The sequence below is a fragment of the Oncorhynchus gorbuscha genome, linkage group LG01, assembly GCF_021184085.1.
Source record: "Oncorhynchus gorbuscha isolate QuinsamMale2020 ecotype Even-year linkage group LG01, OgorEven_v1.0, whole genome shotgun sequence".
NCBI lineage: Eukaryota > Metazoa > Chordata > Actinopteri > Salmoniformes > Salmonidae > Oncorhynchus > Oncorhynchus gorbuscha.
Window position 1 is genome coordinate 91,404,234 of NC_060173.1, and position 26,217 is coordinate 91,430,450.

At 43.6% G+C, this 26,217-nt stretch overlaps 2 protein-coding genes across 3 annotated transcripts; both read left to right on the top strand.

Moving 5' to 3' along the window:
• The first annotated feature begins 197 nt into the window (after positions 1-197).
• On the top strand, positions 198-11,952 carry LOC124045850 (potassium voltage-gated channel subfamily E member 2-like). 2 transcript variants are annotated; one of them, XM_046365579.1, is made up of 3 exons: positions 198-310; positions 10,643-10,720; positions 11,230-11,952. In XM_046365579.1, the coding sequence occupies exon 3, from the start codon at positions 11,236-11,238 to the stop codon at positions 11,563-11,565; it is 330 nt and encodes a 109-aa protein (XP_046221535.1). In that variant the 5' UTR covers positions 198-310; positions 10,643-10,720; positions 11,230-11,235; the 3' UTR covers positions 11,566-11,952. The 2 variants fall into 2 exon arrangements, with proteins under 2 accessions (XP_046221535.1, XP_046221544.1); XM_046365588.1 differs by lacking the exon at positions 198-310 and adding an exon at positions 5,634-6,046.
• A 7,739-nt stretch (positions 11,953-19,691) lies between these two features.
• LOC124024266 (calsequestrin-2-like) lies at positions 19,692-25,868 on the top strand. The gene is made up of 11 exons (XM_046338286.1): positions 19,692-20,308; positions 22,170-22,254; positions 22,431-22,531; positions 22,609-22,720; positions 23,360-23,433; positions 23,522-23,652; positions 23,974-24,019; positions 24,148-24,202; positions 24,425-24,525; positions 24,618-24,692; positions 24,823-25,868. The coding sequence occupies exons 1-11, from the start codon at positions 20,072-20,074 to the stop codon at positions 25,048-25,050; spliced, it is 1,245 nt and encodes a 414-aa protein (XP_046194242.1). The 5' UTR covers positions 19,692-20,071; the 3' UTR covers positions 25,051-25,868.
• Positions 25,869-26,217: the final 349 nt, after the last annotated feature.

Genomic DNA, 26,217 nt, shown 5'->3' on the forward strand with positions numbered 1-26,217 from the left:
CACCCACACTGCTCGCGTGCGTCTACGAGAGTATGTTCTTTTTCTGAAGCAGATCACGCTGCAAGTCCTGCCATCTCTTCATTGGTTCATAGAAGCAGGTACCCACATGCCATCTCCTTATTGGTTATACCCACGTGGGTGACTGAAGACGAACAAGGTCGGTGGCGGTAATGCACCTAATTTATGAAAGTTTCCAATCGCAATATAAAGTCAAGAGAAGAAAAGGCCTGGAAGGATGAGAGATGACTAGATTCGGTTGACGTTTTATGTATGGATTAATTGGTGGAGTAGAGGACCATGTGCATTTCAGGTAAATGGGACAAATTAGCTAGCAGGTGCAAGGTAGCTATCTAAATTGCCATAAATGTTTAATGCTTTTCGACCTGTCCTCAAATTAATATAATTTGTTCGGAGTTTGATATTTTAACCTGTATGTCGTGATCGCGTTTGGTGGGGGGGGACAAAATACATTTATGCACGATTGCGCACATGCACAGCCAGTTATCATATATATATATATATATATATATATACACTGCTCAAAAGAATAAAGGAAACACTAGAATAACACATCCTAGATCTGAATGAATGAAATATTCTTATGAAATATTTTTTCTTTACACAGTTGAATGTGCTGACAACAAAATCACACAAATATTGTCAATGGAAATCAAATTGTTCAACCCATGGAGTTACACTCAAAATTAGAGTGGAAAACCACACTACAGGCTGATCCAACTTTGATGTAATGTCCTTAAAACAAGTCAAAATGAGGCTCAGTAGTGTGTGTGGCCTCCACGTACCTGTATGACCTCCCTACAACGCCTGGGCATGCTCCTGATGACTGTCCAACTCCTGGACAGTCTGTGGTGCAACGTGGCGTTGGTTGATGGAGTGAGACATGATGTCCCAGATGTGCTCAATTGGATTCAGGTCTGGGGAACGGGCGGGCCAGTCCATAGTATCAATGCCTTCCTCTTGCAGGAACTGCAGACACACTCCAGCCACATTGTCTTGCATTAGGAGGAACCTAGGGCAAACCGCACCAGCATATGGCCTCACAAGGGGTCTGAGGATCTCATCTCGGTACCTAATGGCAGTCAGGCTACCTCTGGCGAGCACATGGAGGGCTGTGCGGCCCCCCAAAGAAATGCCACCCCACACCATGACTGACCCACCGCCAAACCGGTCATGCTGGAGGATTTTGCAGGCAGCAGAACGTTCTCCACAGCGTCTCCAGACTGTCATGTCTGTCACATGCTCAGTGTGAACCTGCTTTCATCTGTGAAGAGCACAGGGCGCCAGTGGCGAATTTGGCAATCTTGGTGTTCTCTGGCAAATGCCAAATGTCCTGCACGGTGTTGGGCTGGCTGTAAGCACAACCCCCACCTGTGGACCTCGGGCCCTCATACCACCCTCATGGAGTCTGTTTCTGACCGTTTGAGCAGACACATGCACATTTGTGGCCTGCTGGAGGTCATTTTGCAGGGCTCTGGCAGTGCTCCTCCTGCTCCTCCTTGCACAAAGGCGGAGGTAGCGGTCCTGCTGCTGGGTTGTTGCCCTCCTACGGCCTCCTCCACATCTCCTGATGTACTGACCTGTCTCCTGGTAGCGCCGCCAAGCTCTGGACACTACGCTGACAGACACAGCAAACCTTCTTGCCACAGCTCGCATTGATGTGCCATCCTGGATGAGCTGCACTACCTGAGCTACTTGTGTGGGTTGTAAGACTCCGTCTCATGCTACCACTAGAGTGAAAGCACCGCCTGCATTCAAAAGTGACCAAAACATCAGCCAGGAAGCATAGGAACTGAGACGTGGTCTGTGGTTATCACCTGCAGAACCACTCCTTTATTGGGGGTGTCTTGCTAATTGCCTATAATTTCCACCTGTTGTCTATTCCATTTGCACAACAGCATGTGAAATGTATTGTCAATCAGTGTTGCTTCCTAAGTGGACAGTTTGATTTCACAGAAGTGTGATTGACTTGGAGTTACATTGTGTTGTTTAAGTGTTCCCTTAATTTTTTTGAGCAGTGTGTGTGTGTGTGTGTATATATATATATATATATAATGGATAGAAATATAATTGATAGAACGGGAGTTACGAATCTGGCAATTATTTGTCCGTTCTATTTCTATGCATCTAATCTTTCGATTAACTTTCAAAAAACTGGATTGAGACAAAAGAGCTTAAAACGTTTTCTTTTTCCGGGAAATTTTATTTTTATGCGTTTTATTTTTAGACGTCTACAAATAAAGTTCCTGTGGAAAATAAGTAAATGTATTTCTTTTAAATGTAAAGGGTATAAAAAATAGCATGGTTGTCATATGACAAGTTCATAAATCACTGTCTTCGGTCCAAATACTTAGACACACCCTCGTCCACTTGCCCTTGGGGGAATCCCCGTCGCTATCTTGGCGGGTGGTCCAAATGATAAGCCGAGCAAGGGATGTTTGCCTCGTAAGCCCCTCAGCCCTCATTTTTAGTCGGCTTTGCGTGTACAATTATGTTCACTCTGGGGCATGAAACTCCCCAAAATTCAATTCGCGACGATTGTACATCCGCAAAGAAAAGTCAGCGAAAACTTAACATCAATGGATAAGCCAACATACATGTAAATAAAAACGAAAGCAAATAAGTTCATTTGTGCTACTAATGCACATGATGGCACAAACACTTATCGTAAATGTGTTGTTTTTGGTTGTCTTTTGGAAATTGTACAAAATAAACATTCCCCTTCAGAAGTTCCAGCTCGACAGGCAAACGTTAGTTATCTAATTAATTTGCTAGCTATCATACATTAGGCATATATTAAATATATAAGTGGACATGCGCTCATAATTGACCTGTAGCGTATAAAGCACCCACAAGCTACTGGTGGCTGAAAACACAATCATCGCAGGATGAACGATTGATGAATTTCTGGCCAAGGGTGGTCCATTTAAAAACAATCAGTCATTCCTCCCTTGCCCTGCAAGTGTATACTCGTCAAAGGTCATGATACGTCATCAAATGTGTCCACTTAATTTGAGGGCTGAGTGGATAGGGTGTGTCTTTTAAGTGTTTCCCATGAATCCCTTGGGCTTAGTACCTCTGTGGCACCTGACTGACGGGTTATGTAACCCTATTATTCATTTCGCTGCTCTGGCTCCCCAATGGTGGAACAAACTCCCTCACGACGCCAGGACAGCGGAGTCAATCACCACCTTCCGGAGACACCTGAAACCCCACCTCTTTAAGGAATACCTAGGATAGGATAAAGTAATCCTTCTCACCCCCCCTCCCCCCCTTAAAATATTTAGATGCACTATTGTAAAGTGGTTGTTCCACTGGATGTCATAAGGTGAATGCACCAATTTGTAAGTCGCTCTGGATAAGAGCGTCTGCTAAATGACTTAAATGTAAATGTTAAATGATTTGTTCCAAGACTGGAGGGGATTGGATGATTCAAGGCTTCTTTACAGATGATAATTTTCTCAGGAATGTCTCAGATCAGCTCTCCAATTTCAAGTTGTATTTTTCACAAGTACAGTGAAATGGTTAACTTGCAAGCCCTAACCAACAGTGCAGTATTCAATATCAAAATAGTAGAACAAACCAAAAAACACAAGAAATAAGACCAGAAGCTAAACTCGGGGGGGAAAAGAAACGTCCTCTCACCTACAACTGGGTTTATTTTCAGCAAACTTAACGTGTGTAAATATTTGTATGAACATAAGATTCAACAACTGAGACATGAACTGAACAAGTTACACAGACATGTGACTAACAGAAATTAAATAATGTTTCCCTGAACAAAGGGAGGTTAAAATCAGAAGTAAAGTCAGTATCTGGGAGGCCACCAGGTGCATTAAGTACTGCAGTGCATCTCCTCCTCATGGACTGCACCAGATTTGCCAGTTATTTCTGTAAGATGTTACCCCACTCTTCCACCAAGGCACCTGCAAGTTCCCGGACACTTCTGGAGGGAATGGTCCTAGCCCTCACCCTCCGATCCAACAGGTCCCAGATGTGCTCAATGGGATTGAGATCCGGGCTCTTCGCTGGCTGAACACTGACATTCCTGTCTTGCAGGAAACCACGCACAGAACCAGCAGTATGGCTGGAGCATTGTCATGCCTGAGGGTCATGTCAGGATGAGCCTGGAGGAAGGGTACCACATGAGGGAGGAGGATGTCTTGCCTGTAACGCACAGCGTTGAGATTGCCTGCAATGACAACAAGTTCAGTCCGATGATGCTGTGACACCGCCCCAGACCATGACGGACCCTCCACCTCCAAATCGATCCCATAGGTGACGTTGTTGCCAGTGATGTCTGGTGAGGACCAGACATCACCTACAGGCCTACAAGCCTATCTCAGCCTATTGCGAACAGTCTGAGCACTGATGGAGGGATTGTGCATTCCTGGTGTAACTCGGGCAGTTGTTGTTTCCATCCTGTACCTGTCCTGCAGGTGTAAGTCGCTCTGGATAAGAGCGTCTGCTAAATGACTTAAATGTAAATGTAATGTAAATGTGTGATGTTCAGATGTACCGATCCAGTGCAGATGTTGTTAAACGTGGTCTGCCACCACGCTGTCCGTCCTGTCTCCCTGTAGTGCTGTCGTAGGCATCTCACAGTACGGACATTGCAGATGTGCTCAGGGCAATAAATAGCAGTCCTCATGCCTCCTTGCAGCATGCCTAAGGCACGTTCACGCAGTTGAGCAGGGACCCTGGCTATCTTTCTTTTGGTGTATTTCAGAGTCAGTAGAAAGGCCCCGTTAGTGTCCTACGTTTTAATAACTGTGACCTTAATTTCCAACCGTCTGTAAACTGTTACTGTCTTAACGACCGTTCCACAGGTGCATGTTCATTAATTGTATATGGTTCATTGGATTTTTACGAATTATCTTTGAAAGACAGGGTCCTGGTTACTGAGTTTATATACAGGGACAGTGCCAGCTTTCGCCCTGCCTCCTCCATATCTTTATCATGCTCCACTGTTTCTTCTCCCTCTCCCTCTGTACTTTTCCACAGTAGAGTGACATTCCTGACGTTTGCAGTAAAACACTGCTTTTAAGTCAAACAAATTGCTTCATACTTTGTAACCATGATTATAGAATACACAGTCAATGGACGGCCTGATGAGTGAGTCCTACGCTATGAGTGATGTTCCATGGCTCAATGAATGAACCAGAGGACAGCTTATAATAATGTCTGGAATGGAGTTGATTGAATTGCATCAAACACATAGAAACCACCATGCATATGATCAACACCTTTGTACCACACTCATATGCGTTTCAAGCCTATTTCATTTCTATGGAAGCCACACAGGAAATTGCGACGGGGATGATACACATGAACACTGCCTCGCTAATACAAGTAATGCTCCAGGGATTCTGAAAGGGGACAGGTGACAACGTAACAGAAGCTCATTGTCATCATGGTGTTGACCAAACCAAGCCAGAACCTCACCTATTGGACGATTCACATAAATATATGGTTGTCTGATATTCCTACAAGTATCTATATTTAGCTGGCCATGCTTCAACACTGCTGTTAATATTCTCAGCTAGCCTAATGAATGCCTGTTCTTGGTTGACTAAGCTCCCTGTTTCATCTGAGTGTGTACATGCTGCCTGCAGGGTGGTAATTTCACCCTCTGCTGCTGCTGTGTCAATGGTGTCTCAGTCTCACATTCTCAAAGTGAGTGAAATCCACAGGATGTAACTGTTTCTCTCATTGGTTGGGATCAGTCATTTGCCCCTCCCCAGCAGAAACCAATGATATCGTCATCCTCTGTGGAAAAGTACTGGCAATCAGGCCACTCTTTGTTTATTGTTGTTTATTACATTAGTGTTCGTTCTTTTTCATGTTATTCTTGTTGGTAAAAATGTAGGTAGCCAATATTACAAGTATATTAAATTTAAATACACAATGTTTTAAGAAATCATTATAGTATGTTAAAGTCAATTACACCACTTATCAGTCTAGCTCCGGAATTCTGTTCTGCCTCCATGAAGACGCTCATGACAGGGTTGAGAAGAATCGCCTCAAGGTATGGTTCTGACAACAATACACCAATCGCGTCACAGCAGGGCCAGACATGGATAAGAGAGAGCTCCTCTGAACTTGTCTAAATCTCTTGCGTGAAGGTTAACTTTTTCACGCAGTAGTCACTTTCCATGATGTGTTAGAGACCGACAAAGCTGGATGGATGTTGGTGCTCTACCTGCTGCCTGTCGCTCAGCAGAGGTTCAACTGCAGAGCCATCTGAGCCCACTCCCCACCAAACTGAGAAGGAAATTCACTGGGAACATGACATCAACAGTGTTCCCTGGTTAGTCAGTGACTTGAATGATAAAATAAAAAAATATGAATTTGATATGCAGTACCCTGTACAGTAAACTTCCTTATGTGATTGAGAATGTCCTACACCAGTGAGTGAGTCATTGATCAATGGTTATTAGAACATAAACAATTCCCAGGTATTCCCACTCATGGGGGTGACAGTCCGGAATCAACCACGGTGGGAATGTGGTCCGAGCATTAACTAACGCTGTGGAATGTACCGCAAACACACAACCAACGCATTCCACTCATACCACACACTCCTGACCAAAGTATGGGCGGTGTGTCTGGGATTCAGCAGATCCTCAAATTAATCCACAGAAAAAAGACCTCAATGGCAAAAGGAAAAAATTCTCTCTCTTTGGAATCAGTGTTGGAATGAGCAGTTTATTAGGGACATAGGAATCAGTGTTGGAATGAGCAGTTTATTAGGGACATAGGAATCAGTGTTGGAATGAGCAGTTTATTAGGGACATAGGAATCAGTGTTGGAATGAGCAGGTTATTAGGGACATAGGAATCAGTGTTGGAATGAGCAGTTTATTAGGGACATAGGAATCAGTGTTGGAATGAGCAGGTTATTAGGGACATAGGAATCCGTGTTGGAATGAGCAGTTTATTAGGGACATAGGAATCAGTGTTGGAATGAGCAGTTTATTAGGGACATAGGAATCAGTGTTGGAATGAGCAGTTTATTAGGGACATAGGAATCAGTGTTGGAATGAGCAGGTTATTAGGGACATAGGAATCAGTGTTGGAATGAGCAGTTTATTAGGGACATAGGAATCAGTGTTGGAATGAGCAGTTTATTAGGGACATAGGAATCAGTGTTGGAATGAGCAGGTTATTAGGGACATAGGAATCAGTGTTGGAATGAGCAGTCTATTAGGGACATAGGAATCAGTGTTGGAATGAGCAGTTTATTAGGGACATAGGAATCAGTGTTGGAATGAGCAGTTTATTAGGGACATAGGAATCAGTGTTGGAATGAGCAGTTTATTAGGGACATAGGAATCAGTGGACAGTCATTGAGGTTTATCATAAGCTCAGCTCACTTAGCTAGTCATTTTCCTCTTCATGTATAGTTTGATTTAACATTCCACAGCCAATGATGTTTTGACAATGTACATAGTTCCTCCTGTGTCCACAACATTGGTTGGGGTGGTGGTGTGTGTGTGGTGAGGCAATGCCATTGTGAAATAGGGACAAGGGACAGAGACACAGGAAAAATTGGGTTTGATAAATGGAGGTTAGGTCTCAACACGTACACAGACACACACAGACATATGTACACAGATACAGGACATGCATAATTCCATGTGGGATTGTATAATTGGTACCTTTGACTCAGACACTCAACCCTCAAAGGTGTTTACTGTTTATGCGAGCACAATAATAGCATAATCCAGGAATGACTTCATATACTCACAAACACCATACTTAGGGCTCTATACAATCCGTATTTCTGAAGTTCAGCGTTAAAGTGTGATTGCAATTTAAAGGCAATGTTCCTGCGTTTAGAGGAGACTGCATTCACGGTAAATGCTGCATATGTCAGCTCAGTTGTCAAAATCGGAAATGTACGTTTCTGTCGCGCAATCTGTAACTCTTCAGCGATACATTTACATTTAAGTCATTTAGCAGACGCTCTTATCCAGAGCGACTTACAAATTGGTGCATTCACCTTATGACATCCAGTAGATGGAATAGAGCCCTTTCACATGCATGCTGGCACAGACCCATACACACGGGCACAGACCCATACACACAGACCCATACACAAACCAAGCGCATTTAAAAAGGTCTACTACGCATAATCACTATGGCAACCATATGGTTAACTGCATGTTTGTGGGCATGTGGAGTTGGTGCATCCATTTATCTGATTATGTGACATGCATCTCTAATAGGAGGTCCATGACACATTGGTTCCTGGGTTGCTGCTCTCATAACATAGTCCTTCCTCCAGCTCTTCTCTGTTATTCCGGTCAACCTCTGACCCTGCCTGTTTGTGTTACTTTTTTAATTGTCCCTCCAGTCATCTTAGGGTAAGACGCATCAAATGACCTTCCAGTGTTGTTATACCTCTCAATTCCCACCAACAGATTGTTGGACACACCGATAGATACCTGACACTTTGAGATGAGAGAATAGAGCACACTGTGAATGCATGTATTGTACTGAACATTAGCATATCTGTAGATATATATTTAATTTGCACATAAAAGATAGTGGTGGTGGTGCAGGGTGAGAGGGCTAGCCCTTCCATGTAGTGGAGCTACTATACAGTGGTGCTCTCTGGTCCCTCCCCTGATTGCATAGACTAAGCTGATGGTAAACCTGTGTCATTGTTCACATAAAAGGCCTCAAACTCATACCAGAGAGACTCACAGTGTGTGTGTGCGTTTGTTGGCTCTCAGCCACATCAAAGAGTACCTCAGATGTATTAGTGCTGTACCTGTCATGTTCCATGTCCTCCACCCAAGAAGAATGGCAGGGGTGTGAACAGGCTCAGCAACATTCTTCAACTCTTTTCCCTGGACAACACCGAGTCCTGTCTGGTTATGTACAGTAATACAGTATAACCATCCTCAGGTGAACAGCTTAAGGCCTAACACAAATCTGTGAGGAACTGGTGAGGTACAGCCGGTTCTGGGCTTTTGCACCTTGGGTCAAAGAGAGAGATAGGTGAAGCAAAGCTCCAGCACCTCAAAAGAGGAGTAGGATAGAAAGTAGGATAAAAGTCCTAACCCTAACCCTAATGTCCACACCCCAATTCAACCCTAACACTAACCCTAGCTTCATGTCCACACCCCAATTCAACCCTAACCCTAACCCTAGCTTCATGTCCACACCCCAATTCAACCCTAACCCTAGCTTCATGTCCACACCCCAATTCAACCCTAACACTAACCCTAGCTTCATGTCCATACCCCAATTCAACCCTAACACTAACCCTAGATTCATGTCCACACCCCAATTCAACCCTAACCCTAACCCTAGCTTCATGTCCACACCCCAATTCAACCCTAACACTAACCCTAGCTTCATGTCCACACCCCAATTCAACCCTAACACTAACCCTAGCTTCATGTCCATACCCCAATTCAACCCTAACACTAACCCTAGCTTCATGTCCACACCCCAATTCAACCCTAACCCTACTTCATGTCCACCCCCAATTCAACTTCCCTAGGTCCACCATCCCAATTCAACCCTAACACTAACCCTAGCTTCATGTCCACATCCCAATTCAACCCTAACACTAACCCTAGCTTCATGTCCACACCCCAATTCAACCCTAACACTAACCCTAGCTTCATGTCCACACCCCAATTCAACCCTAACACTAACCCTAGCTTCATGTCCACACCCCAATTCAACCCTAACCCTAGCTTCATGTCCACGCCCCAATTCAACCCTAACCCTAGCTTCATGTCCACGCCCCAATTCAACCCTAACCCTAGCTTCATGTCCACACCCCAATTCAACCCGAACATTAACACTAACCCTAGCTTCATGTTCACGCCCCAAATCAACCCTAGCCATAATATGAACTCTTATGTTCAACCTTAATGTATGTTTAACCCTGGCTCAACCCTAAACCCTCCGAATTCCCAATTTAATCCCTGAGGTACACGTGGTGACAGTACACCAGGAGAAGTTGTCTGCCGTCTAGTGGCAAATGTGGGTACTGCTATGGAATTTCACAAGCAGGAACATTGTCAGTACTAGGTGAATTGCAAAAGGCAGACTGTGCAGCAGGCTATAGAACAGCTCCACTACTAAACTTTACCTAAACAAAGACTATTACACTTAACACTATTGTCTTGAATGCTAGCATGTTTGAGATCCTTTTTGAGTACATGACTTCAAGTATTACAACTTATTTCACAATTGATAGTAGTTCCACTGTTTAGGAATCCAATATAGGCTACAGTGTGTGTTTGTGTGGCAGGGTGAGAGTGACCCTCAACACTCTACTCCCCTTTCCATATCAGCTGAGCTTGATGCTTTTCTCAAGGTCATCAGAAACACTTGCACACACACACACACACACACACACACACACACACACACACACACACACACACACACACACACACACACACACACACACACACACACACACACACACACACACACACACACACACACACACACACACACACAAGCAAACACTGTAGATCAAATATGAGCAGTGTTTCTTTTTGTACCTGTCTGTCTGTCCTAGGCTGAGGTTGGCTGGTTAGTTGGTCGATTGTGTGGTATTTGTCTCTTTCTCGTCCTACTTCCCCCTCCAGGACCCTGCCTCTTTCTCAACGCCTGTGATTGTAACATCTTCTCAACCTCCCTGGAACGATACAGGAAACCCTGAACAGGTCAGATATTTTCTTGTTTAAGTCACAACTGGGTGGTATGAAGGTTCACTGTCTGATTCTGTATGTACAGTATGAAGGTTCACTGTCTGATTCTGTATGTACAGTATGAAGTTTCACTGTCTGATTCTGTATGTACAGTATGAAGGTTCGCTGTCTGATTCTGTATGTACAGTATGAAGGTTCGCTGTCTGATTCTGTATGTACAGTATGAAGGTTCACTGTCTGAGTCTGTATTTACAGTATGAAGGTTCACTGTCTGAGTCTGTATTTACAGTATGAAGGTTCACTGTCTGATTCTGTATGTACAGTATGAAGGTTCACTGTCTGATTCTGTAAATGCAATATGAAGGTTCACTGTCTGATTCTGTATATACGGTATTGTCTGTGTATGTGCTTGGTAGTGTATCCTTATATGCAGATTCAGTGCACAGATCACAGGAAGACAGTACAATGTCAATGTCTTCACCCCTGTCACTGATCTAATTCACTCTCTTTACCCCGCCCACCAGGTGATCATGCCTAATTGGTCAAACATGACCCTCCACCTGGAGGACTCTCTGACCCGTGCCCTGGGCCATTATCTTGACAGCTGGAGCCGGAACACCTCGAAGGCAGAAAAGGCTCTGGACAACACTCTGGCAGAGGAGAACTTCAGGAACGTCATATGGTATCTGATAGTGATGATCGGAATGTTTGCCTTCATCGTCGTGGCGATCCTGGTGAGCACGGTGAAGTCGAAGCGGCGTGAGCATTCTAACGACCCCTACCATAAATACATTGAGGAAGACTGGACCGCCCAGCTCCAACAGCAGAGCTTCGTCATCAACAACCCCACGGCCAACTAACCCAATGTATATTCACGCGCCATATACAAACACCAGTGGTGGAAAAGTACCGAATTGTCATACTTGAGTAAAAGTAAGGATATCTTACTAGAGAATGACTCAAGTAAAAGTGAAAGTTACCCAGTAAAATTCTACTTGAGTAAAAGTCTAAAAGTATTTGGTTTTAAATATACTTAAGTATCAAAACTAAATGTAATTTGTAAAATGTACTTAAGTATCAAAAGTAAAAGTATAAATAATTTCAAATTCTTATTCTAACAAACAAGACTGCACCATTTGTAATTTTTTTATTTTACAGATAGCCAGGGGCACACTCCAACACTCAGATATAATTGATAAATGAAGCACGTGTGTTTAGTGAGTCTGCCAGATCAGAGATTAAGTGTGTGAATTTGACAATTTTTCTGTTCTGCTAAGCATTCAAAAGGAAAATGTATGGAGTATAAAAAGTACATTATTTTCTTTAGGAATGTAGTGAAGTAAAAGTAGTCAAAAATATAAATAGTAAAGTACAGATACCCCAAAAATCTACTTAAGTTGTACTTTATAGTATATTTACTTAAGCACTTTGACCACTGACAAACACACAGGCACATAGAGAGGAATATGAATACTGTATTGGACAAAGCCTATGGGAAAATACATTTCGTTTTTGTAGGGTTTTTAGATAAATGCCAAAAATAAGGTTTAGGAGATTTTATATGTTTTGTTCTCTGAGATAATCTTCAATAGCTAACATTTTTTTGTGAATTTTGAAGCATTTAGGTAAAACAATATGATCTCATAGAACAAAACATATAAAATCTCCTAAATCTGTTAACCTCAGACCTATTATTTCAGCATTTATACCAAAACTCAATTCTTTCCCCTTAATTTCCACCATAGGAATGTCTGAACAAATGTCCGGGTTTTAGGACTAAAAACTGGTGAGCTCTATGGTCCGAAAGTTAAATAATCTTGTGGTATCCATTAGTAACAAATGTGTTGTAGTCAATGTATAACTAATATGTTAATCATGGATTGTATTAAAAAAGTGACTCTATCAATACTGATGTGGTTATCTGGCCTCTGACTAAGATTATGTCTGCGCTAATGAAGTAGGTGAAAAGTAACAGGGCTGTCAAACCACGAGTGCCCAGTAGAGAGCAACACACACACACACTGAACAAAAATATATTTACAAAGACAAAACTGAGAGCAAAGAGAGAGGGACTGAGGTAGACTGGAGAGAGACGGGAAAGGGGTGACAGACAGGAGTAGAGAGAAAGAGGAATAATAAGAGCAGTATAAAATAGAGGTGCAGCTGCTACCCTACAACACTGCCTGCTCTGACTGCCCTCATAGATGTGTGTGTTTTGAGAGAGAGATTTACTTACAGAATACTGATGCAGGTATTAGCAATTTAGCATGTCACAGCATAGTTAAAGCAACCCGTATAGGCATAAGGGTGTGAATACATTCTGAAGGCACTGTAGCTACTTAGCAACTAAGCATGAACTCTTGGAAGATTAGTCCAAATGACGACCAAAAGAGATCCTAATCAAATCAAAGCATGTTAGCTAACCCGTACCATAACCCTAACCTTAACCTTAACCCTTACCATAACCCTAACCACTAGCATAGCTAACGTTAGTCACCTAGCTAACGTTAGTCACCTAGCTAACGTTAGTCACCTAGCTAACGTTAGCCACAACAAATTGGAATTCTTAACATATCATATGTATTGCAAATTCCTAACATATTGTACGAAACATGAAAATGGTGCCGATAGATAGGCAACATTATTAGCCCAGATTGTTTTTGTGTTATTACATACAGCCGGGAAGAACTTTTGGATATCAGAGCGACGGTAACTCACCAGCATTGGACCCTTTGTTCGTATCCCCCAGGTAATTTAAATGATTCCAGAGGCTGATCCATAACACAGCCGGTGGAGAAGAGATATTCGGAGTGGACCCCTACTCCGACTCAGGAGGCACGCACACAACCCACTGCTTCCGAGTATGTTACTTGCTAATGTTCAGTCTCTGGATAATAAAGTTGATGAGCTCAGGGTGAGGATTTCCTTCTAGAGAGACATCAGGGATTGTAACATACTCTGTTTCACGGAAACAAAGCTCTCTCTAGATATACCCTCTGAGTCCATGCAGCCAGTTGGGGTATTAGTTCATCGCGCAGACAGGAATAAATATCTGTCCGGGAAGAAGAAGGGCAGGGGTGTATGTTTCATGATTAACTACTCATAGTGTGATTGTGATAACATACAGGAACTTAAGTCCTTTTCGTTCACTCGAACTAGAATACCTCACAATCAAATGACAATCGAAATTACCAGGAGAATTCTCTTCGGTTTAGTCACAGCCAAGTATATTCCCCCTCAAGCCGATACCGTGATTGCCCTCAAAGAACTTCACTGGACTTTAGGCAAAATAAGGCCACATTTATTGTAGCTGGGGATTTTAACAAAGAACATTTGACGAAAAACCTACCAAAGTTCTATCAACACATTGACTGTAGTATTTGCGCTGTTAAAACACTTGACCACTGCTACTCCAACTTCCGGGATGCCTACAAGGCCCTCCCTTCGGAAAATCTGATCACGACTCCATTTTGCTCCTCCCTTCCTATAAGCAGAAACTCAAACAGGAAGTACCCGTGCTAAGTGCTATTCAATGCTGGACTGACCAATTGGAATCCACGCTTCAAGATTGTTTTGATCACGCAGACTGGGACATGTTCTGGGAAGTCTCTGAGAATAACATCGACTAATACACTGATACGGTGACTGAGTTTATCAGGAAGTGTATTGGAGATGTTGTACCCACTCTGACTATTAAAACCTACCCTAACCGGAAACCGTGGATAGATGGCAGCATTCACGCAAAACTGAAAGCACGAACCACCACATTTAACCATGGCAAGGTGACTGGGAATATGGCCGAATACAAACCGTGTAGTTATTCCCTCCATAAGGCAATCAAGCAGGCAAAACGTTAGTATAGAGACAAAGGGGAGTCGCAATCAACGGTTCAGACACAATACGTATGTGGCAGGGTGTACAGACAATTACAGACTACAAAGGGAAAACCAGCCACGTCCCTGACAGTGTTGTGGTGTCTCTCTTGTCGTGATGTTTGTTTTGTCCTATATTTTTATTTTTAATCCCAGACCCGTCCCCGCAGGAGGCCTTTTGCCTTCTGGAAGACCATTATTTGTTTATAATTTACTGACTTGCCTAGTTAAATAAAGGTGAAATAATATTTTTTTTTAAATAAAGGTGAAATAAAAAAATATTTACAAAAAACACCTTCTTCGCCTGCTTTGAGGATAACACAATGCAGCCCCACTCAGCCTCCATCTCTGTGGCCGACATGAGTAAGACATTTCAGCGTGTTAACCCTCACAAGACTGCCGGCCCAGACGGCATCCCTAGACACGTCCTCAGAGCATGCGCAGACCAACTGGCTGGAGTGTTTACGGCCGTATTCAATCTCTCCCTATCCCAGTCTGCTGTCCAAGAATGCTTCAAGATGGCCACCATTGTTCCTGTACCCAAGAAAGCAAAGGTAACTGAACTAAATGACTATCGCCCCGTAGCACTCACTTCTGTCATCATGAAGTGCTTTGAGAGACTGGTCAAGGATCATATCACCTCCACCTTACCTGACACCCTAGACCCACTTCAATTTGCTTACCGCCCCAACAGATACACAGACGATGCCATCACCCTCGCACTGCACACTGCCATATCCCTTTCCTTTCCATCTGGACAAGAGGAATACCTATGTAAGAATGTTGTTCATTGACTATAGCTCAGCATTCAACACCATAGTACTCTTCAAGGTTATCATTAAGCTTGAGGCCCTGGGTCTGAACCCCGCCCTGTGCAACTGGGTCTTGGACTTCCTGACATGCCGCCCCCAGGTGGTGAAGGTAGGAAAAAACACCTCCACTTCGCTGATCCTAAACACTGGGACTACCTGCCCTCCAGTACACCTACAGCACCATATGTCACATGAAGGCCAAAAAGATCATCAAGGACAACAACCACCCGAGCCACTACCTGTTCATCCATCACCTGTTCATCCAACCACCCGAGCCACTACCTGTTCATCCATCACCTGTTCATCCAACCACACGAGCCACTACCTGTTCATCCATCACCTGTTCATCCAACCACCCGAGCCACTACCTGTTCATCCATCACCTGTTCATCCAACCACCCGAGCCACTACCTGTTCATCCATCACCTGTTCATCCAACCACCCGAGCCACTACCTGTTCATCCATCACCTGTTCATCCAACCACCCGAGCCACTACCTGTTCATCCATCACCTGTTCATCCAACCACCCGAGCCACTACCTGTTCATCCATCACCTGTTCATCCAACCACCCGAGCCACTACCTGTTCAGCCATCACCTGTTCATCCAACCACCCGAGCCACTACCTGTTCAGCCATCACCTGTTCATCCAACCACCCGAGCCACTACCTGTTCAGCCATCACTAGCACATTCGAGGCTGCTGCCCTATATACATAGACTTGAAATCACTGGCCGCTTTAATAATTGAACACTAGTCACTTTAATAATGTTTAAATATTTTGCTTTACCAATTTCATATGTAAACACTGTATTCTATTCTACTGTATCTTAGTCTATGCCGCTCTGAGATTGCTCGTCCAAATATTCTTAATTCCATTCCTTGACTTAGATTTGTGTGTATTGTTGTGAAATTGTTAGATATTACTTGTTAGATATTACTGCACTGTTGGAGCTAGAAACACAAACATTTCACTACACGCGCAATAACATCTGCTAAACACATGTCTGTGACCAATAAATGTGATTTGATTTGAATTGCAATTCGTAATACAGTTGAAGTCGGAAGTTTACATACACCTTAGCAAAATACATCTAAACTCAGTTTTTCACAATTCCTGAAATGTAGTCTTAGTAAAAATGTCCTGTCTTAGGTCAGTTATGATCACCACTTTATTTTAAGATTGTGAAAAGTCAGAATAATAGTAGAGAGAATTATTTATTTCTCAAAGACCCATTTGTTACCAATTTTTAACTTCCTGACTGATGTCTTGAGATGTTGCTTCAATATATCCACACAATTTTCCTTCATCATGAAGCCATCTATTTTGTGAAGTGCACCAGTCCCTCCTGCAGCAAAGCACCCCCACAACATGATGCTGCCACCCCCTTACCTCCCGGTTGGGATGGTGTTCTTCGGCTTGCAAGCCTCCCGCTTTTTCCTCCAAACATAAGTTTTATTTTTGTTTCATCAGACCAGAGGACATTTCTACAAAAAATGCAATCTTTGTCCCAATGCGCAGTTGCAAACTGTAGTCTGGCTTTTTTATGGCGGTTTTGTAGCAGTGGCTTCTTCCTTGCTGAGTGGCCTCTCAGGTTATGTCGATATAGGACTTGTTTTACTGTGGATATAGATACTTTTGTACCTGTTTCCTCCAGCATCTTCACAGGGTCCTTTGCTGTTGTTCAGGGATTGATTTGCACTTTTCTCACAAAAGTACGTTCATCTCTAGGAGACAGAATGCGTCTCCTTCCTGAGTGGTATGACGGCTGCATGGTCCCATAGTGTTTAGACTTGCGTTATATTGGTTGTACAGATGAACGTGGTACCATCAGGCATTTGGAATTTGCTCAGAAGGATGAACGGACTTGTGGAGGTCTACAATTTTTTTTCTGCGGTCTTGGCTGATTTCTTTTGATTTTCAGTTGAAGTCGGAAGTCGGATTTTCCCAAGCAAAGAGGCATTGAGTTTGAAGGTAGACCTTGAAATACATCCACAGGTATACCTCCAATTGACTCAAATTATGTAAATTAGCCTATCAGAAGCTTCTAAAGCCATGACATCATTTTCTGGAATTATCCAAGCTATTTAAAGGCCCAGTTAACTTAGTGCATGTAAACTTCTGACCCACTGGAATTGTGATACAGCGAATTCTAAGTGAAATAATCTGTCTGTAAACAATTGTTGGAAAAATTACTTGTGTCATGCACAAAGTAGATGTCCTAACCGACTTGCCAAAACTATAGTTTGTTTAGAAGAAATTTGTGGAGTGGTTGAAAAAACAAGTTTTAAGGACTCCATCCTAAGTATATGTAAACGTCCGACTTCAACTGTACTACCATGCAAATTGTAATTACATTTACATTTAAGTCATTTAGCAGACGCTCTTATCCAGAGCGACTTACCATATCATACGAAATGGATGCTGGACATCCACAAATCACATACCATACCAAACGTAACATTTCATACTAATTTGAGTCTCATAGATTGACTTTAACTATGTTATATCTACCCCCGAGTCCAGGTTGCACAAGTATGAAGACAAGCTGCAATTCTCCTCTCCCTACAGCAGGGATGGTAAAAGTATGGAGTTGACTCTGATATTTCCTGCAAGTGAACTCAACAAACACACAACCTTCCTTTTTTTGCCAGTATAAAACTTAGCAATAGTAATCACTATCCATTTACAGTACATTGAAGTTGTGACAACACCAAGCACGGCCTGCTAGCAGGTTACTTCTTCATCAGAGACTCTGAGCCACACAATGTACTGTAAGCCCAGGCTGTTCCATTTTAGCCCCAGTGACAATGAGAAAGCAGAGAGATCGGGTTACTGTCTCTGCAAGGCTGAAAACAAACCTTGACAAAAAAGACTCATGTTACTGTCCTCATCAGTTAGACTACCCAGAGATACACATAGTCACACAGGCAGTGTACTCAAAGAAAATGGTGCCTGGGTCACACGTTTTATATTTTGCTGAGATAAAGCCTTTGTTTCGCTTTGCATATAGTCATTGGCAACGGGTAAACTACATGCTCACACATGCATACCACAGGAGGCTGCTGAAGGGAGGACAGCTCATGATAATGGCTGGAATGGAGCAAATGGACTGGTATCAAATGCATGAAACCATGTGTTTGATGTATTTAATACCATTTCACCTATTCCACTCCAGCCATTACCACGAGCCCGTCCTCCCTAATTAAGGTGCCACCAACGCCCTGTGATATATGCACACATGTATACACAGCTGTTTCAGTGATTGTCAGCACATCCCTGGAGTCAAGGGTCAGGGAAAAAGTTTGTGTCAATGCATTTGGGGGACACTTTTGAAAAACTAGATGATTACTTATGGATTACTTTTAAATTCAGAAAGGATGTTTGGGAAAAAAATACATTATATCACACCTTTCTGTTTTCTCAATGGCATTAAATTCAGCATTGAAGTCTAACCACAAGTCAGAAACCACTAACGATGCTTCTTATGGAGTAAGTAATTAATTACAATTTTGGACAGGTAACTAGAAACTGTAATGGATTACATTTAGAAAGCAACCTACCCAATCCTGCCTAATATCCCAGTTAAGCCTACCCTCTCAAAGGAGAGTACATTTACCTTCCCTCCATAGGCTGTCGACAGGCACATGAATGCACGCACGCACACACACAACGTCAGAGTCTCCTTGTCTGATTATTCCTTTTGACTGTAACTGTAACCCCCAGCCAACAACTCCCCCTACCCTAGTCTGATTCCAACAGTATGCTCTAACAGACAACTGCACCAGCTACCACAGCAATTGGACAGCTAGTGTTAAAGTAGCCACTATAAAGCTATCGCAATTATATTCTAGTTGCATTCAGGCGCTGTCCATTAGCCTGTCACTGCATGCATCTATCAACATACACTAGACGTTGTGGAGTGGGACACTGTTGGCTTAATGCTAACCTGTTGGGAACACCCGTTTGACGGTGCTGAGCACTGTTCAGGAGTCTCTTTTTATGCTCATGGTTACAAACCCAATCTGTAGTGACTGTTAGAACTGTAGATATGCAGACCCCAGATTGCGATCATCCCAAAATCTCCTCAGCACAGCTCTCTCTCATTCCTCCCAACATGCCAAGTAGAAACGCCATGGTGTGAGAGTGTGAGCAGAGAGCAGAGGCCTGTTAAAACCCACTATCTCCTCTCTCCTCTCCTGCTCTTTCTCTCTCTATCTCTCCCACTCACCTATTTATTTTTAGCACCTAAACAACTGGTCTCCTAAAAATGGGCCTGTGTGTGGTGGCCAGGGGGAGAGGGTCGCTGCTATGTACGGTATCTAGCCCCCCAGCGCTCCAGGTCTGTGAGGTCTGTTCTTTCCCTTTGTCTCGGTTGGAGAGAGGGAGCAAGGGAGTGAAACAGGGAGAGAGAGGATCGCTGGTTCCTAAACAAGCCTTGGGCATTGGACTACAGAGGACTGCTTGGAAGGAGACTCAAGGAGATTTATACTATAATTTAAGGGCAACGTGTTATTCTACACCTCACTATCTATTGTTTTTTTTAAAAGAAGTATTTTTCAATTTTGGGGAGTTTATTGAACTTCCTCAGCCTAAGTACTCTTGTGGAGGCCGTATCTAGTGATTAAAGGTTACTCTGTGATTCTCGGGGTGTGTGGTCGTTCATAACACGTCCCTAGACCATGCTTGCCCTGTGGCTGCTCCTGCTCCCGTGCCTGTCTCTGTCGCCGCTCGTTCAGACCGAGAAGGGACTGGAGTTCCCTCGCTATGACGGGAAAGACAGAGTCATCGACATCAATAACAAGAACTACCAGAAGGCCATGAAGAAGTACACCATGATGTGTCTGCTGTACCACAAACCCATCCCTGATGGGAAGGAGCTGCAGAAACAACACCTGATGGCTGAGATGGTGCTGGAGGTAAGCCTGAGGAGGGGAAGCGAGAAAAAGGGAGATGGTGAGTCTAGGAACGAGATGGTGAAGAAAAGATGGAGGACAAGGCAGAGAGAGAGATAAGGAGGAGAAGAAAGAGATGGTGGGTAGAGAAGAAAGAGAAGAGTCACTAGGGAGGGGGAGCACCTGGGCTGGACTGAGGTGATTTAACAATCTGGGGTCACTGGGTCAGCTAGACCCACTCCATAAATCATTACAGTACCTAGACATTAGAGTGTCCCAATGGGCACGGCACCCACAATTTACAGAAGTGGTTAAGAGTGAGAGCTAGAATGAGAGACTGTAATAAAACGTTGTCATAAAATGGCTGTCATTCAATTAAACATGATCAACTGATTGAGCTACCCCGTCACAAGTCAATCAGTGATTCTTATGACTTTGAGGTGTGTGTGTGTGTGTGTGTGTGTGTGTGTGTGTGTGTGTGTGTGTGTGTGCGTGCGTGCGTGCGTGCGTGCGTGCGTGCGTGCGTGCGTGCGTGCGTGCGTGCGTGCGTGCGTGCGTGCGTGTTCTCTAATGTTCTATGACGGCATCTATATTATAATGTGCTATGAATACATTTATAAGGTAAAGAGTACTTCATTTGAAGCTACTTCAAGTAAAGTGTCAGTTACTATCACACTTCAGCAGAGCTGTGACAGTGGACTACTATGGCCTAATCTCCCCTCTCTAGCTGTCCTGTGCTCCTCATGGCTTGTGTTGAGTTAGAGTATGATGTGCAGCAGATAACCTGAGCACAGTCTCTCACTCCTAATAGCCCCAGATATTTAACTCACCACAGGTGGACTGGACTAGGGTTAGGGCCCTGGGTCATCATAATGAACATAATTACTCGCTCTATTGCTTCGCTACAGGTTATCTGTATAGGATTGCATCCATGTTCCACTATTTTATAAGGAGCCAACAGAGTGAGGTTTGTTTGAAGAGTCCACTTCTGGCCTTTCTTCATCACTCTGTCAGTGTTTCATCAACATACAGTATCTCATGCTTTGATAATGGCTACTTGTTCCATGTTGCATGTGGTAATGTATGTTGTGTTGTATTCTGTCTAGGCCTATGTGTTCTTTGTTTGGGTTTGCTAAAGGTTGAACAATGTACCGCTTTGCTGAGTTGTCAAAAGTATGACAAAGACTTTCTTCTTGTCTACAACCAATGGAGAGGAGAGTCCATGCTTCTAAATGTTAACACCGATAACTGTATTCATAAAGTGCTTTTCAAACATGATGTTCAAAGCCCTGAATGATCACCTGTCAACGTATTATCTGGATGAAGACAGACTAATCACTGTTCCCCTCCTGATATTTCGGTCAGTCGGGTATTCTTAGCCTCAATTTGCCTTGGTATCTGTCAGAGCTCAAGGCCTTGGCTGGCAGACCCTCACCTATTGAGACCACAATGGCTGCATGATTCTGGCATGGATATGGAGCATGGCACTTCTAGTCATCATATGACTTGTGTGTGTGTGTGTGTGTGTGTGTGTGTGTGTGTGTGTGTGTGTGTGTGTGTGTGTGTGTGTGTGTGTGTGTGTGTGTGTGTGTGTGTGTGTGTGTGTGTGTGTGTGTGTGTGTGTGTGTGTGTGTGTGTGTGTGTGTGTGTGTTGCCTTGGGGCTGTTCTGTTCTCTGGACCATTATCTACTCGATAACATCACTCCAACTAAGCCTCATCTCAGCCCTGTTTGTTTGTCTGTCCCCCTGCCAAACATGCTTCAAAATGGATCATAGTTCCTGAGTGTAGAACAACAAGGGCTCTATTGGACACTGTTCCAATTTAAGTGTTATGATTGATGACATTGAAAGAATGTCACTAACTGACTTTTGTCTTCATCTCCAGCTGGCTGCTCAGGTTATGGAGGAAAAGGAGATTGGGTTTGGAATGGTAGACTCTCACGAAGACACCAAGGTTGCCAAGAAGCTGGGTAAGGAAACACATCAACACTTCAGTGCGAACTATAGTTGCTCGTCATTATTATTATACTACATGACTATGAAGCATACTACATGAAGCACCAAAAGGTTTTTTGTGAAGCATTCAGTGAATGGTTGTAAATAATGGTCTGTACTTGACCCTCTGACCCCTGACCTCTGACCCCAGGCCTGGTGGAAGAGGGCAGTGTGTATGTGTTCAAGGCAGACCGTGTGATTGAGTTTGACGGCATGCTCTCTGCCGACACCCTGGTGGAGTTCCTTCTAGACGTGAGTGGACTGGGGGTGCCCTCATTGATACTACTCACAGATCTAGGATCAGCTTACTGTTATGTTATTTTCTCTAGCTTTTGGAGGAGCCTGTGGAGGTGATAGGAAATGCTCTGGAGCTGAGGGCCTTCGACAGGATGGAGGAAGACATCCGCCTCATTGGATATTTTAAGAACGAGGACTCAGAACGTGAGTGTGTGTGTGTGTCTGTCTTTCTGACTTTCTGACAATCTGTCTGTGTGTGTCTCTGTGTGTATGTGTTAAGGTTGTTTAAATGTGCTCCCTGTCTTGCTAGTGTGATGGCCAGGGATGGATGGCTATTGGCTGATCCCCTGGCCTTGATAATAACCGGGGAATTTTAAACTCCCCATCCCCATGGATTTACATGTCCAATTTTACCCTCCCTCCACACACAGCTGTGAGGGCCAAATATTTTTCCATTTATCGTAAGACACCGAATCGCGAGCAAGGCGGCTGTCTCACACCTGACCGACTGTGGTAGCCTAAAACTAGGGGTCAACGGGGCTCAGTTATATCAGTATACGTATGTGTCAATGGCATCTCCCTAAAGACCAATCCTAGTCTAGCTAGCACACACAAGCTAGTAGACGCTCACAGACAGCTATGCTAAATGATAGCAGCAGAAGGGGAATTATTCTAAATACTGAAGGTCTACCTCTGTTCAACGGATAAGAAATGGTGTAGTTATAGAGTAGTGGTTATACAGTAGTACACCATCTTCAAAAGAAGTCAAATGCCCTCTGCTCTCCTCCCTCCCTCCTTCCATCCACTCCTTTCTCTTCTTCATAAACCGCTCCTTTCCTCCAGACTACAGTGCGTTCAAGGAGGCTGCAGAGCAGTTCCAACCCTACATCAAATTCTTTGCCACCTTTGAGAAAGCTGTGAGTATACAGACATCTTATGTCCTTGGTCTGTGAGAAGGGGTGCTGAAGAAGTTGGGTGCTGATTCTGGTGTCTGTGGCGTTTAAGGTGGCCAAGGAGCTGACCCTGAAAATGAACGAGGTAGATTTCTACGAGCCCTTCATGGAGGAGCCTGTCACCCTCCCTGACAGACCCAACTCTGAGGAGGAGATCGTGGCTTTCGTCACTGAACACAGAAGGTATGGTGTAATAGTTTTTTGGGGGTGGGTGCTTATATTTGTCCTGTGTTTTCTGCATATCCCATTTCTCCCTGAGAGTCAGGTCATGGCCAGGTCAGCGGCAACCCTGGAGCAATTAGGGTTACGTGCCTTGCTCAAGGGCACATCAACATATTTTCACCTTGTCGGCTCAGGATTCTAACTAGTGACATTTTGGTTACTGGTCCAAAAGTCTATTCGCTAGGCTACCTGCAGCCCTACTGCGGCTGTCAGAACAGGATCACGTCATTCTGATGATCTGATCAGTGGTCTGTGACTGATAGCGTTGTGTCATGTTTTCAGGCCAACACTGCGAAAGCTGCGTGCTGAGGACATGTTTGAGACATGGGTGAGTTTTTTTGTCATTTCATTTACCTTATGCAAGTTCAAGGGTTAATGCAAGAAAGGCAAGTACAACAGTAAGTGTGTTCATTTCTATCAAACCTCGGACAGCGTCTCATGATGTCTCATTTTCAGGAGGACGTTGTGGAGGGGAGCCATATAGTGGCCTTCGCAGAGGAGGAGGACCCTGGTAAAAAAAATACATCCATATTACAGTAACATCAGCTTTGATCAGGACCCACATCAGCTTTGATCAGGGCCAACATCAGCTTTGCAACATAGGTTCCTATCAGTCTTATCTGAAACTGAGAATCACTGAAATGGTTCATAGCTTTCAGGAAATCAAACAAACTTCTCCTGGCATGATAAAACACAGACTAACCTTCTTAATGTGTTGTTTGGTGGTGTTCAGATGGTTATGAGTTTCTGGAGCTGCTGAAGGAGGTGGCTAGAGACAATACCCACCACCCTGGTCTCAGCATAATCTGGATCGACCCTGATGACTTCCCACTGGTGAGACACAGACAGACGGACGGACAGGATAACGTGAACTCAAGTCCCTACAGTTTCAGATCTCACAGTGTGTTCTCTCTCACTCTCCTCAGCTTATCCCCTACTGGGAGAAGACCTTCGAGGTGGACCTGTTCAAACCTCAGATCGGCGTGGTCAACGTTACTGACGTGAGTCCCCGAACAGCTCCAATACAGCATAAGGAATTGGTGGAAACCAGTCAGAAATTGTGAAACTTAGATCTAACTCACGATGGTCCATGACCTTTGGCCCCTGACCTCTCTCTCTTCCTCTGGACAGGCTGACAGCATCTGGCTGGAGATGGAAGAACAAGATCTGCTCACAGCTCAGAAGCTGGCGGACTGGATAGAGAACGTCCTGTCGGGCAAGGTCAACACAGAGGATGATGACGACGACGACGACGACGACGATGACGACTCTGATGACGACTCTGATGATGACTCTGATGATGACTCTGATGATTCAGATGACTCTGATGATGAAGAAGACGACGACGATGATGAATAATTCAAAAACTGTGAATTTGTCATCTAGAATGAATAACATTGTTGTATAGTCTCTTTACTGTACTATCATCAAAGTTTAGGGTGAGAGAAATAGACCTAAACGCTTTTATAGAAGATTTTGTACAATGTGTCTGGCCTAAGTCAACGCTCTGCATTATAAGAAAACCCATTAACAGCATTTGTTTTTCATGAATCTGGAAAAATATCTGTTGATAAACTGAAATCAATCTGAATAAGAGAATTAACAATGTGCTGACAAACAGAGATACTTGAGCGGAACCCAAACAGTACTTTCCATCCTTCCCTTAATTCTACTAATTTATGAAAATGGTTGGCGACCAAGACAAAGACATAAATCCAAATGTTGTTTGATCAATGGGGCGGCAGGTAGCCTAGCGGTTAAAGCCTTGTTGGGGCAGTAACTGAAAGGTTGCTTGATCGAATCCCCGAGCTGGCAAGGTATAAATCTGTCATTCTGCCCCTGAACAAGGCAGTTAACCCACTGTTCCGAGGCCATCATTGTAAATAAGAATTTGTTCTTAACTAACTTGCCTAGTTAAATCAAAAAACATCTGTGAACTGCTGCTGTACACTATCCTAAACCTCAAAGTGTGCTATCTTTGTGTATTTTGCTGTCTCCAAACCATGCCCTCTAATGCATGCTTTGTGTGAAGATAATTGCATTTTAGGTTTGGATTTCAGTGCACACAGTCCCTTCTCTCCATGCCACAGTGGCTATATCTTTGTTATTACTATTGTGTCCCGTCTGGCTCCGTTGGCAGAGCATGGTGTTTGGAATAACATGTTTGTGGGGGGTTGTGGGGCTGTGGGGGGGGGTTGTAGTGTTTGGAATAACAGGGTTGTGGGGGGGGGCTGTGTGAAAATGTAAGACGCTCTGGATAAGAGTGCTAAATCAGTTAAATGTTAAATAAATAAATTCACACCTTGCAATGTCCACAACTCTTTTATTTAAATATATACACTACAGTTCAAAAGTTTGGTGTCACTTTGAAATTCACTTGTTTTTTTATTTAAAGAAAAGCTATATTTTTGTCCATTAAAATAACATCAGATTGATCAGAAATACAGTGGACATTGTTGATGTTGTAAATGACTATTGTAGCTGGAAAAGGCAGATTTTTAATGGAATATCTACATTGGTGTACAG

What these genes read in the sequence shown, in the direction of transcription:
- LOC124024266 (XM_046338286.1), top strand. Translation starts at nt 20,072, where the DNA reads ATGCTTGCCCTGTGGCTGCTCCTGCTCCCGTGCCTGTCTCTGTCGCCG. An exon ending in TAAGAACGAGGACTCAGAAC is followed by an intron (nt 22,721 to 23,359) that starts GTGAGTGTGTGT and finishes CCTTTCCTCCAG; the next exon opens with ACTACAGTGCGTTCAAGGAG. An exon ending in CGCAGAGGAGGAGGACCCTG is followed by an intron (nt 24,203 to 24,424) that starts GTAAAAAAAATA and finishes GGTGGTGTTCAG; the next exon opens with ATGGTTATGAGTTTCTGGAG.
- LOC124045850 (XM_046365579.1), top strand. Translation starts at nt 11,236, where the DNA reads ATGCCTAATTGGTCAAACATGACCCTCCACCTGGAGGACTCTCTGACC.